This window comes from Talpa occidentalis, unplaced genomic scaffold, assembly GCF_014898055.3.
Source record: "Talpa occidentalis isolate TD23 unplaced genomic scaffold, MPIMG_talOcc4v2.1 talOcc4.11, whole genome shotgun sequence".
In the NCBI taxonomy this organism is placed as follows: Eukaryota; Metazoa; Chordata; class Mammalia; order Eulipotyphla; family Talpidae; genus Talpa; species Talpa occidentalis.
Window position 1 is genome coordinate 53933615 of NW_023601104.1, and position 14440 is coordinate 53948054.

The following is a 14440-nucleotide window of genomic DNA, read 5'->3' on the forward strand; positions in this document are numbered from 1 at the left end:
GGTCCTGGTAATAAAGAATCTCTCCATGGGGTTAGGATGAATAATGAGCTGACCTAGAGAAAGATGAAATACAGAAGTAGCTGCAAAAGCTTTAAGCTGTTTTGTGCTGCAGACCTGCTAGGAGAGAAGTATTGTGGAAAGGCCAAGGTTACCGGGGTAATAGGAAGAGGAGGAATAATATTGAAGGGTTAGTTACTTTATTGTGTGCTTGCTCTGTATGTTCAAATAGCATTATTTCCATTATAGATAAGAGAAGAAATCCAGAGGGATAGTAGAGGGATTCAATTTCTAAATCTAAAACTCTGTTGTGTTTTTAAGCATTTTTAAAGTTACGGTTCCAACTATCTCCCCTTCCCCTAAGGGAACCTGCTATATACAATAAATAAAACCTAAACTGGTTGAAATTGGGATAAGAGTACCTGAACTTAACTTATTTTGACCTTTCTTTGGCCTTCTCTCTTATTCTCATCCTAAAAGACTCTGACACCCGTATAGAATTTCACTTTGATTGAAGTAATTGTATACACTGTACTGCTATTCTTCATCATTTGGTAATAGTGGTAGAAAGTTGCCAGAAAAATATGTTCTGATATATTTTCTTTGGCATTTGAATAGTCTGGCAGCACATCTCATGCAAAGGTTTATCATGTATATACATAAACTTGTTCTTAGGTTTGTGTCTAAGTGTGTTTGGGCCACTGTCACATAGTATAGATGGTTGGCTTAAACAATGACCATTCATCTGGTGTCTGACTAGGGCAGCTTCTTGGTCTTCTGTTCATAATCTCACGTGGTGGAGGGTCAAGGTAATACTCTGGGGTGTTTTTCATAAAGGCATTAATCCTATACATGAGGATTCCACTCTCATGACCCAAATACTCCCCAAGGCCTCACTTCCAAATTCCATCACATTGGGGATGAGTTTTCAACATGAATTTTGAGAGGATACCAACATTTAGTCTATTGCAACACTTTTAATCAAAAGCAAATTTTATTTACTTTGTAATTGAGGCATAAAATTGACATATAACATTAATTTCAGGTCTACAATATAATGACCTAATACGTGTATATATTGTGAAATAATTACCTTAAAAGGTGGTAGTCACTGGGCATAGTTAGAATTTTTTTTCTTGTGATAAGAACTTTAAATAATTTACTTTTTTTTTTAAGATTTATTTATTTATTTATACAAGCGCTGGGTACAGTCAGAAGCGCGGAAGGGTGAGAGAATTCACCAGAGCCAGAGCAGGGAGCAGAGCAGGCAGACGGAGCAAAGATACTGCTGAAGGGAGCAGTGGGCGTGGCAGGAGAGGTCTGTGGCTCCATGTGGGACCCTTGCCTGCGGCCAGGGATCGAACTGGAGCTGCAGAGGCTGCGGGCAGCTTTGCAGCCCAGCGCTCAACCGCTGCGCCAGCAGGGGAGGTCCTAAATAATTTATTTTTGTAGCAACTTTGAAATATTCAATACAATATTATAAACTGCTGTCACCATATTATACATTATCCCTAGGATTTATTTATTTTATAACTGGAAATTTAAAGTGGACACTTTTTAACACATTTTGCCCACATCCCCACCTCTGAGAATCATCAATCTTTTATGAGCTCAGTATTTTTGTTTTTTAAAGAATCCACATATGAGAGGTCATAAGGTATTTGTCTTTCTTAGACTTATCTCAGTTAGTATAATGTCCTTAAGGTCCAAGGTCTGATGATATTGTCACAAGCGTCCCAATTTCCTTTTTCATGGTCAAGTAATATTCCATTCCATACATATACACACCATGCTCTTTATTCATTTATCTGTTGGCAGATTTATTTATTCATTTATCTGTTGTTTCTGTATCTTGGCGATTGCAAATATTGCTGCAGTAAACATGGAGGTGCAGATATCTTTTCAGTTAGTCTTTTTGTTTTCTTCAGATAAATACCTAAAAGTAGAATTGTTGTATCATGGGGTAGTTTGTTTTATATTTTGAGGAACCTCTATGCAGTTTTCCATATTGACTGCATTAATTTATGCTCCAGGTTCTCATTTCTTCATGTTTTCACCATTTGTTGTCTTTTTTTTTAAAAATTATTTTTATTCATGCATACAAGAACTAGGGTGTAGGACAGAGGTGTGAGGGGTGAAAGGATTCACCAGAGACAGAGTGGGGAGCAGAACAGGCAGATCTACTGAAATACGCTGCTGAGGGGAGCAGCAGGCAAGACAGGAGAGGTCTGCTGTGCCATGTAGGTTAGCTCCCTGCCCAGGGAGCGAACTGATGACACAGTGGCTACAATAGCTTGACAGTGCCAAGACTTTAACCCCTGTGCCACCAGGGAGGCCTCTCATTTGTTGTCTTTTTGATAATAACTTTTAACAAGAATAAGGTGATATCTTATTGTAGTTTTAATTTGCACATCTCTGATTTAATAATGTTAAACCTCTTTTCATGTATCTGGCCATCAGTATGTCGACTTTGGAAAAGTATTTTTTCAGTTATTCTGTCCATATTTTTAATTGAAAAAATTTTTTTTGGTTATTGAGTTGTTTGAGATTTTAATGTGTTTTGAATATTAACTGTTTATAATATAAGTGATTTGCAAATATTTTCTCCTATTTTGTAGGTTGATTTTTTTCCTTTGCAGTGATGAAAGTTCATTTTTTAAAGTTAATTTTCTTTTTCTTGAAGGTTGTTGCAGCTTTGCCTGAAGATATGAGGCCAGGTCCTACTCCCTATGGTTTTCCATGGGAATTGGTGATATGTGCAACTTTTGTTGGATTGTTTGCTGTTCTCTTGTTTTTATGGAGAAGTTTTCGATCAGTGAGTAATCAATACAATATTCTGAGAGAATATTCATGTTTTCAGTTTGAACAAGTAATGTGAGAAACATATCTTTTATTTTAAGGAAATGGTAGGTTGTAGTTAGATGGGTTACCCATGTTAATATGTATCCATGAGAAACTGAAAATAGATTTAGAGGAATTTTTTTTAAGCATAAAATTTTATAAAAACTTCTTGGTAGAAATATTTCCCACTAATACTAAAGCCCTGCTTTCATTTTTTATTTGGTGTTGGGGGGTCTGTGTTTCTTTTTAACAGTATAGATAATCTGTGAATATACTACCCAACCTGGAATTAAAAATGTTGACTATCATTTATGTTTAGGAGATCCTTTCTCATTTTTAATCCCTCTGTCTCCCTGAAGTGGAGGTTAACCCTCTTTTGGATTCTGTGTTGATTATTTTATGGGTTAAAAAATATCTTTTTGGGTCATATCTACATATAGTCTTTAAAATTGTAATTTTACTTGATGTCATGACTGTGTTATGTTTTGAATATTTGGATGAGCCTATAATTTTTTCCATTTTGTTTTCTCTAGATTATTACACTTTATAGATTGTATGGTCTTGTGCATTTGGGTTGTTTTTCAATTACAAATAGTGCCGCTGTGTATATTCTTACATGTCTCCTGTTGTATATTTGTAAGTTTTTCTTGGGACTTATTGGGAGAGAGATTACTGGGACATAGGGTATGTAAAGGTCCCACTTTTTATATATTATGACTATTGATTATTGAGGGTTTTTCGATTAGTTTCTTCTAGTTTAATTTATTAATTTGTTTTTATGTTTCTTTTAAGTTTCTTCTACATTGATAAGTAAGTCTTCCTAAGAAGATTGTTAGTATACTCTCATTTTCCATGCTTTTTCACTTTTGATGCACATGATGTTGGTATAATCTAGAATTTTTGATCTATTTCTCCTTATCTTTTTTCTTAACTTTTTTCTTAACCTTTGAGGATCACAACAAAGCTTACCAAAGTATTTGATCACCCTTAGTGACATGTCTCTTGGAAGGTCTCCTGAATCTAATTCTTCCCATATTTGAATAAGATTGTTTTTAGTGTTGGGCTTTGTGTGGCAAATCACCTGAGACTTTATTTTGAATACTTGATGGTATTTGAAATAAGCCCTCACATTGGAATGATAATTTGTTTGAAATAATCAGTATAGGTCCAATATTATATCCTTTTAATACTTTATACCCATAGTTCTCAGTCCGTTTAATAATGTTACTTATGGAAAAAGTCTAATGTCAGTGTGATTCTTAATCATAAGTGATCTGTTCTCTATGGTAGCTTTAGAATCTTTTGATAGTCTTATTTCAAAATAATATGTTTATATTTGAATTTCCTTTTTCTTATTCCTCTTTTAGGATCTTCTGGAATCTTTTTCAAGTTATACTGATTTATAACATTTTAGGTGTTAGGTGTTTGCTATCAGAATTCTAGTTTCAATCCATCAGCATACATTTGACTCCTTTTAGCCGATTTATCTACTTCGTTTTCCTCCCTCCCTTTTACTAGCCACTTATAGTTTGAAAGTTTATTTTTGTTTTATTTAGTTCTTTCATTTATTTCTTTATGTATGTCATGAGGTAAAATCATATGGTGTTTATCTTTCTTGATCTAACTTACTTCAGTAAGCATAATACCTTCTAGATCTTTCCATGTTGTTTCAGGATTTTATTAAAAAAAAATTATTCTATTGTGTGTATATCCACCTCATCTTTATCCATTCATCTGTATATGGACACTTTGGTTGTATCCATCTCTTGGCTATTGTGAAAATGTGGTGAACATAGGTGTGCCTTTAGCTCTTCAAGTTAGTGTATTCATATTCTTTGCATAAATACACGAAGAGGAATTGCTGGATCATATGGTATTTCATTTCTTAATTTTTTGAGCAATCTCTATACTGTTTTCCATAATGACTGCACACTTTATATTACCACTAATAGTATACGAGGGTTTGGAATCCATAAATTCAATCTTCTATTGGAAATTTATTCTGCACTTTGTATATTTTTCTTTTTGTGGCTGCTGTGTTTTAGATGTTGGCCTTTCTACTTCAGGATGTCACATCTGTTAAATTTTTCCAAATGATTTCCCATTGTCTTTTGAGATAGTTCCTTTATCTGATCTTTCAGTTAACTGATGTATTCCTCATCTATACCCATTCTACTATCCTATGGCTTTTAAATTTTGTCTCTGAATTTTAATTTTATTCCCATACATCTTCTATAGTTGATTTAAGTTCCTGGTTTTTCTCTTTGCTCATTTCCCATAGCTCTATGCCTGATCCCCTTGTAAATGGAATTTTCCTTCATTATTTGAGAAGTTAAAGAAGGAAAAGGTTTTGTTTGTTCTTTATATCAGTTTAGATCTATGACCCTATGGTAACATTCCTCAAACTGTTATTTTGGGTATTAGCACTAGGGCAGATGATAATAGAGACTTCCTGAAGTTTTGTTTTAGGATCAAATGTGTTTAAAGAACAATGGGTAAAATGAAATTAAAGAAGTATCTTTAAGCCTTTAATAAACTTTTATAATGTCCAAGATGAATCTCCAATAGGGAGATTTTAATGTATAACATTTTTTTCATTGAAAATAGAACTCTTTTGGCTAACATTCATACTAAGGCAGTAAGAAATCCATTAATATTAAGATGGAAATAGAAATTAAATAAATTAGATGCACTTGAATGTATATTTGTTTTAATGTAATTTCTATTAAAAATTTGTTTCTACAGGTTAGAAGCCGATTTTATATGGGTAAGTTCTTTATATTAGATTTCATTGTTGCTTGTAGTTTTTTTTAAAGGTTTATTTATTTATGCATAGAAGAACTGGGGTACAGGCCAGAGGTATGGGGGGTGAGAGGATTCACCAGAGACAGAGTGGGGAGCAGAATAGGCAAATTGAGTGAAATACACTGCTGAGGGGAGCAGCGGGCAAGCTAGGAGAGGTCTGCTGCACCATGTGAGTTGCTCCCTGGCAGAGGATCGAACTCGTGCTGCAGTGGCTACGGATGGCTTCATAGATTGTGTCTTAACCCCTTGTGCCACAAGGGAGGCCCTGTTGCTTGTAATTTTAAAACTTAAAACAATTTGCACATGATAATACTAACTTCTTTATAGGAAGAGAGAAAAAGCTTGCTGTAGAACTTTCTACACTAATTGAAGAAAAATGTAAACTACTTGAAAAATTGAGCCTTGTCCAAAAAGAGGTAAGGGAAGTTTGAAATTGTTAATCTTCATGCTAGAATTAAAATCAGTTCATCAGTTTACACATACATGCATGCATATATACTGCTAGGAATTTCGCTGGAATTGTTTTCACTATGTAGATGAATTTGGAGAGAATTGACATTTTTATAATACCAAGTTCTTACCCATTGTCTATCGTCTTTAAAAATTTCTCTCAGTATTGTAGCTTTTTTATGCTGAGGTTTTACATGTCTTTTCTTAGGTTTATTTCCTTGAGTTTGATGGTTTTTGCAACTGTTGTATATAGCAGTTTTTCTTTTACAGCTTTGTTGGGATATAATTCACATACATTTAAATTATACAAATGAATGTCTTTCAATATATTCATGGAATTGTGTATCTATCACCACAATTCTCAAACATTTTCATTATCCTAAAAAAAACCCTTGTGTCCTTTAGCTGTCGCCCTGCACCCAGTCTCCCCCACTCCCAAGCCCTAGACAATTTACCTGTTTTGTTTTTCTATGAACTTGTGTATTCTGGATTCCATTTCACATAAATGTGATCATACTATATTGTCCTTTGTGGTTGGTCTTTTTTCACATAGCATAATGTAATCAAGGTTCATCTATGCTGGATGTACATTTTCTTATTCTGGATAAATCACTTAAATGGGATAAAACAGTATGTGCTCTGTGCCTCTTTATATTCAACAGGTTCTAAAATCCAGGTTTTGTCTTCTTGGCTCCCTGTTACCCTCTACCTTTGAGGGTAAAGGAAATGTCAAATGCTGAACTTGAATTTTGAGTATTCCCTTTTCTGTGATAAATTTTTACTCTATTGATAGCCCTCTGAGACCTTTAGGCATATTCTGTTCTTGGTATTTTTGTCCAACTCTTCTCTTATTCTTTTTTTTTTTCTAAAGATTTATTTATTTATGCATACAAGAGCTGGGGTACAAGCCAGAGATGCCGGGGTTGGGGCGGGGGGGTTGTGTGTGTGTGAGAAGATTCACCAGAGACAGAGTGGAGAGCAGAACTGGCAGACTGACTGAAATACACTGCTGAGGGGAGCAGTAGGTGAGCCAGGAAGGGTCTGCTGCGCCATGTGGGTTGCTCCCTGGCCAGCTGGGGATTGATATCATGCTGCAGAGGCTTTGGATTGCTTCAAAGTGCGGTGCTTAACCCCTTGCGCCACCAGAGAGGCCCTCTTCTCTTGTACTTAGTGAGAAACTTGATCCATACAGCCTTGTCTTCCACTTAATCCCTTTTTTTGAACATTGAAGCAAGTGTGTTTTTCCAAACCTTGTATCATTGTATGTTTCATTGTCCTTTTTAAAGCATTGTTCTTCATTAGTCTCTTTATCTTTTGAAAATTTTTTATTTCCTCCTTAACTTTGTTGAATGACTTGAATTAGAAGTACAAATTCTGGTAATCAGTTAGTATACATTTCTTTTCAATAAATATGTAGACTTTGTACAGACCTTTAAGTCTTAAGGGTGAAGCTCTAGTTGCGCAAGATGTATTTGTTGCACACGGTGTATGTTACGATAAGTTAACTGCCCTCACTTTGTTAGAGTGACCATCATATTTGAAGAACTTAAAGCCAAGCTAAATCTACATATGAAGTGGATTCTGTCTACTAAAGAGACAGAGTACCTATAAAAGAGAAAATTATATAGAATTTTTTTTAAAAAGATTTATTTTATTTATGCATATAAGAGCTGGGGTGTAGGCCAGATATGCCCGAGGGGTTAGAAGATTCACCAGAGACAGAGTGGGAAAGAGAACAGGCAGATCTACTGAAATACACTGCTGAGGGGAGCAGCAGGCAAGATAGGAGAGGTCTGCTGTGCCATGTGGGTAGCTCCCTTGCTGGGGGTGGAACCCATGCTGCAGTGACTAGTAATCAGTTTCGTAATGCTGAGACTTACCCCTTGGGCCACCAGGGAGGCCTATACAGAGTTTTTACTTAATATTGTTTTCTTTTCAGTATAACGGCTTAGAGTCATCTGTAAAGGATGCTGACTTTGAGAAAGAGTCAACAGATGCCCAAACCTTGGAGGTAAAAACATAAGAGTGTAATTATAATAGATGGGGAAAAGATTCTTACTAAGTAATGTAAACATTGAAAGTAATGTATCCTCTCACATTGTAAAAAAATGAAGAACAATGTAAAAAATATAAAATAAAAAAATAACAAAAAAAATCAAAAAGAAACTATTTCAAAGGAAATCTGAAAAATGTGCCTGGATGTGAAATTTAAAGAAAAAAATATTTGGAATATAGCATTAGCATATAGCATAAAACATTTCAAAATTTTCAGCTTCAGTTGCTAATTTATTTTGAGTGAGGCATATTCAGTTCATTAGAATCTAGGGCCACATAGAAGTTTTTGTTTGTGTAAACTATATTAGGTGACCTTTCCTTTGTATTACTCTGTTTGCTCTGGGAAGGAGAAATAGGATTCACTTTCATTTGTTGAGGAATTGTTGGCAAAGATATATGTACATTATGGCAGTACTTGCCTTTACTTCATCTCCAGTATGTTAGAAACTGACTAGAATTAGACCAGAGATTTATATTGTAAACAGTGATGTGCTGGTAAATGTTCTTTATCAACTGGCTCTCTGAAAAGCAGGAGTTCTTATTTGTAACATTCACTGATTTCTGTTGTGTAAATACACCCACTGTGACCAATTTCAAAGTACCAGCATATCACTGAATGTGGAATTTGGAAGCGATATGTACATAGTTGACTCTCCAAACCTGGTATGAACTGGTTAATAGTAAGGAAGGACTTGTGATGAGTATTCATGTAGATAAGCTATATCAGATTTGGGTAAGTAATGAGAATGTCTTACTACTGTTAGAGATTGAAATATTGTAAAAAGTGTAGTAGTCACAAGAGAGGAAGCCTGTTTCTGCTTAATATTAAAGTAGGAAAGAATGGACCTTGTACCTTTGGTATACGTGTTCTATCAGTCCTGGTTGGCAGTTCTCTGTCACTTGTGTGTGTAATCATTAGAAAGTCTGTGTCATAATTCAGGATTTCCTAATCCAACAGGAGTTATAGATTGTATTCCAAGTGAAGTGCATTTCTTTTTTAAGATTTATTTATTTATGCATACAAGAGCTGTGGTACAGGCCAGAGATGCGGAGGGTGAGAGGATTCACCAGAGACAGAGTGGGGAACAAAACAGGCAGATTGACCGAAGTACACTGCTGAGGGGAGCAGCCGGTGAGCCAGGAGAGGTCTGCTGTGCCATATGGGTTGCTCCCTGGCCAGTCGGGGATTGAACTCATGCTGCAGAGGTTGCAGATTGCTTCATAGTGCAGTGCTTAACCCCTTGAGCCACCAGGGAGGCCCTGAAGTGCATTTCTTGTAACTATTTTCTTTTCCTTCATTACCTTTAAATATCTTCAAGAGCTTGTTAAAATAGTTATATTTTATTTGACCCTCGGTTTTAACTACTGTTTCAGTATAAATTTATTAGTTTCATTAAAAGAAAAGACTTTAGAAGACATTAGACATGGTAATGAAAGAGCAAAAACTGGAGAGCAAAGATATTTATTCAGATTTGGTAGTGTTGTGGGTAAAATAAAGCACCAGTTTGTCCTCAAAGCATTGAATTTATATTACAACCAGTAAAATTAGTTGTATTTTTACTTTGAAAAAAAATATTTTGAAATTTTTTTCTGTAGTTTAGTAAGTTTTACAAGTATCTACTATTTTCAAGATTAGTTTCAAAATTTTAATATAAATGTAATGTGATACAATTTTTAAAAATTTGGTGATTGAATCTAATTAAAGTCAAAATAACAGTAATTTTGAGTCATACAGAATTTGTATATTTTAAGTAGTTACATTAGGGGAAATACATATCCATGCTTTTTAAAACCACATTATATACAGTATGTATTTGTTATGCTCTTATTTTGGCCTGCACTAAATTCTTTGAATCTTTTGGTTTGTTTTATTTTTTCAAACAAGTTTATTGAAGGATCACAAATGTCAGAGGTATGTTTTCATAGTTTTTAAAATCCAATTGGAATCTATTTTAAAATCTAATAAATCATTTTTAATTAAAAAGGTCACATAAATGCCTTAATTCAGTTACAATGTTACTATGAAGCAATCTTGATTAAGTTTATTTCTTGTTGTCTATATTAAATTGGGCTTATTTCTCATTTTTTCCTTTATAATACTTTAGAGCAGTGGATGGTAAGCTCTATTCAGTGGGTTTTCCACCTGTTTTTGTAAATAAAATTTTATTGGAATACAGCCACGCTTATTTATTTATGTATTTGGACCACTGCATGGTCTGCAGGCCTAAAATATTTACTCAATCACTCTTTGTAGAAAAGATTTTCTTAACCCTTGCTAGAATGGCTATTGTTTTAATGTTATAAAAATGAGCAAATCTAAAAAATAAGCTTATTTAAATTACGGCATATGTGCTAGATCATACTCATCTGATTTACCCTAACCAAAAGTTCCTATATCTGTCTTACAAAGTTGACTTCTTCTTTTAGGCAATGTACGAAAAGTTGAACAGTTCTAAATCTGAACTTGAAGATGAAATACTTTCTCTAGAAAAAGAGTTAGAGGAAGAGAAGTTAAAACATTCTGAACAAGACAAATTGGTAAGGATTTTGTATTTGAGGAAACGATAAGAAAGAAAGTTACTGGGTTTTAAAAAATGAATAATATGATGATTAGAGTATTACATAGGCTGCAAAAATCCAGCATAAAGTGGAGAGTAAACTTTTTCAAATTCACTGGCTCCATTACCATATTAAATTTCTTGCAGATTCTTAAAGAAATTTTCTGTATGCCCTATAGAAGTAGCTCACATAATTTATGTTGACTAATCACATAGTAGATCTTTTTTATTTTTCAAAAGATATGTCAAGTACATTTTAACTTTCCTTAGTCATTTTATTTTAAAATCTGACTTTAAGATTTTATGAAAGTGAGTGAATTTATTTAGTAAGATGTGATGTTAAGTGGACTTACCATGTTTTAACCTACATGACTTACAAGTTATGAAACACTGAAAAACAGAGATGAAATACTGTGTAACTTTCATATAAAATCCCTTAAAGCATATAGCTGAGAAGGTGTCCTAATTTGAGCCCTCGCTTTTGAAGCAAAATAGTAGATGAACAGCATGTCTAATATATATGGCATCTTGGAAACTGGAGTTTAGTAAATACTTGTTTGTTTATTGATGCTGTCTTTCTAGATGGTGGATATTTCCCAAAAGATACAATCCCTAGAAGATGAATCAAAATCCCTCAAATCACAAGTAGCTGAAGTAAGTTGAATTAGTGTATAGGTGTGTTGCTTTTTAAAATGATTTTTACAGTTACATTTATTTTTAAGTAGATCTTTTTATTATTATCATTTTTTATTTTTGCATACAAGAAGTGGGGTATAGGCCAGAGGTACGGGGAGTGAGAAGATTCACTAGAGACAGTGGGGAGCAGAACAGGAAGATCTGCTGAAACACACTGCTGAGGGGAGCAGTGGGCAAGACAGGAGAGGTCTGTGGTGCCATGTGGGTTAGCTCCCTGGTTGGGGATAAGGGAATTGAACTGATGCTGCAGTGACTGTTGGTAGCTTGATAGCGCTGGGACCCTTGTGCCACCAGGGAGGCCCATTTTATGATTACATTTAAATTAAGGAATAAGATAAAATAGAATTTGTGATTTAGTGGTTAAATATATATATATTATACAAGGTACTTCAGGAAAATTCACATTTTCATGGGACAAGTTTTTATTGAATTATTTCTATGTACTGGTCACTTTTGAAGGTATGACAATGGCACTTAACTTTGCTTGGATAAAATAGGAAAACCCTCATGGAGTTTACATTCTGGTAAGGCAGATATAGCACCCAGTTAATAAGATTTGCTACATAGTACATGGAAGGTTACAAAATATTAAAGCAGTTGTCCAAGATCACATGGCAAATTAGTGGCAAAACCATGGCTAGATCTTGATTCTGGGTTAGCCTTTTTTCTGCTACACTGTACTGCTTCTCTATAATAAAATCAAAGCTTTTGACTTTGTTTATTCCATGTTTTAGAAAGTATGTATAAAAAAAGCTATTGCATTATATTAAGTTGTTATAAATTTAATACATTGTTTTTTCACTTAGGCCAAAACAACCTTAAAAATATTTCAAATGAATGAAGAACGACTTAAGATAGCTATAAAAGATGGAATGAATGAAAATTCCCAACTTCAGGAAACACAGCAACAGGTTTGTATTGTAGATCCTTCATTGTCCTGGGCATACTCATGAGTGACCCAGACCAGGGGCAAGAGAAGGCTCCCCCCACCCCACAACAGGACAACAGGATAACCTCCTATATGTCTTTTGTTGTTTCTTTTGTATAGGATAGATACAAAGTGTGATTTGAAAAGCTTTAAAGCATTGTATAGTCAAATCTGTCTTTTATATCAATCTTTTGTATCATATTTAGAAAGTCTTTTCTCTCATGTAAAAGTATATACAGTAAAAGATTATACAAAATTTGATATGTCCTAGATTAATGGTATTTCTGAAGCTTAGTTAATTTAACTATAAAGTGGCACATGATTTAAAATTTTTTTTTTAACGTAAGTAAGGTGTGGCATATTGTGTGTGGAATATAAGGAATGGTAAGATGATCAAATCTAACAGATATGTCTATATCAGGCAACATTTTATTTGATATAAATTTATTAAGTAAATCAGTCGAAGAATGTCGAAGTATGTTATTTTATATTATTCCTATTTTGAAAGTTTTTAGAAAGGAGTCTGCCCTCTCTTTCCACTTTCTACTCCTCCTACCCTCCTTTCTCAACAAAACAATGAATTGTATAATATCAATTAATGATATATCTAAATATCTAAATAAATATATCTACACATAAATATGATAATATGAGTTGCTTTTTTTTTTGTGGGATTTGAATTTTAGTTTTTACAAGAAGTTGAAGAATGGAAAGAACAAGTGAGTGAACTTAATAAACAGAAAATAGCATTTGAAGTCTCCAAAGTAGATGTGGAACAAGTTCTTTATGATAAAGAAAATCAGATAAAGGTAAATGGCCCTGTTGGTTTTAGTGATGTGTGAGCTAGAATTTTATACTAATTCTGAAATTTGAAGTTTTGTTTTTAGCATTTTTTATTTTGATAATTGGCCAAATTTGAGAATGTGTACTTTTGGGACAAACATTCTAATTTGTGCTGTCATCATCACCCATGATGCCAAATGCTCCATGAGGACTTGTAAATTTGCAGTATATGTATTGAGAGTCCATGTATCCCCTGTTCTGTATTTTTAGCCTAGGTATTTTAATAAGAGAGAAAAAGAACATTGGGTTTTCCCTTTTATCTTTGGACTACCCTCTGTATCTGTTGATAAGAGGTTGTAAAAGATTTAGAAATTGGACAGATGAAGTTATATGTATTGACCTAATATATTTATTACCTAGATTAGCTAAGTATGTGTACCTTCCGAAAGATGAATACTTCTAAAGAAATAAATTAACTAAAACTACTCTAAAAGTAGTGAAATAATTGATAGTGCTTTTAGGACTTGTTGACTTTTTCCTAGTTCCTTCTCCCCCATCCCTTTTTCTTTTAAATATTATGCTGTCAGGCTGCAGATACTCAAATGTGTTTATCAGGTACTAAGATGTAGAACTAACATTCTGTTATCTACACAGTGAAATGAATGTTGTCCTCTTGAAAGTTAAACATTTTTGCTAGTCACTTCTAAGAATGTTTTCAAGATTCTAGTTTTTAGGAGTCGTATTCAGAAGTTGGCATTTGTTTTCTTCCTCCCACAATTACTTTACTAAAGGACTTGGGATTCTTTCTAAACAGAACAAGAATGAGGTGCTAATCTCAAGCTCTACTCAAAGCTGTAGGCCGTGTTATTTGTGCCTGGAACTCTCAAGAGGGAGGAGATCGAAGGGTGGAAATCGTAGAGCAGATGGGTTTTTAGGTGGGTCCTTCCACAGAAATACATGGCACAGTCATTTTATGATCTCTATTGCTCCAAAAATCTTCCTTTATTCAAGAAAATTCAAAAAGTATTGTTGGAAAACTTGTAATGTTCCAATTCAGATTCTTTTTGTTAGTTCTTTTTCTTTATGTCAATTGAACCTCCTCAGCTAGTTTACTTGAATATATCAAGTCTGTGAAATGTGATCTTTTCATATATCATGTACTTCATTTGCTGATTGTTTGACTTTACAGAAAATTTAGTTCATGTTAATGACCATGCTTATTTGTGGCATGTGAGGAATGTCATATAAAAAAAAAATTTGTTACTTTATAGTAATATGATATACTTAGCAAAAATGGGTATTACCAAGTATTATGTTTGGTTAGAAA

The 14440-nt window shown here is 33.9% G+C and overlaps 1 protein-coding gene across 5 annotated transcripts in view; it reads left to right on the forward strand.

Moving 5' to 3' along the window:
• MIA2 (MIA SH3 domain ER export factor 2) overlaps positions 1-14440 on the forward strand; it is an 86276-nt gene that overhangs the window by 29443 nt on the left and 42393 nt on the right. For all 5 annotated transcript variants that reach the window (XM_037503236.2, XM_037503237.2, XM_037503240.2 and 2 more), the window contains 8 exons: positions 2681-2812; positions 5584-5605; positions 5971-6059; positions 8033-8104; positions 10576-10686; positions 11289-11360; positions 12209-12313; positions 13017-13139. In XM_037503236.2, the coding sequence (XP_037359133.1) occupies positions 2681-2812; positions 5584-5605; positions 5971-6059; positions 8033-8104; positions 10576-10686; positions 11289-11360; positions 12209-12313; positions 13017-13139 (726 nt within the window). The remainder of the gene's footprint in view (positions 1-2680; positions 2813-5583; positions 5606-5970; positions 6060-8032; positions 8105-10575; positions 10687-11288; positions 11361-12208; positions 12314-13016; positions 13140-14440) is intronic.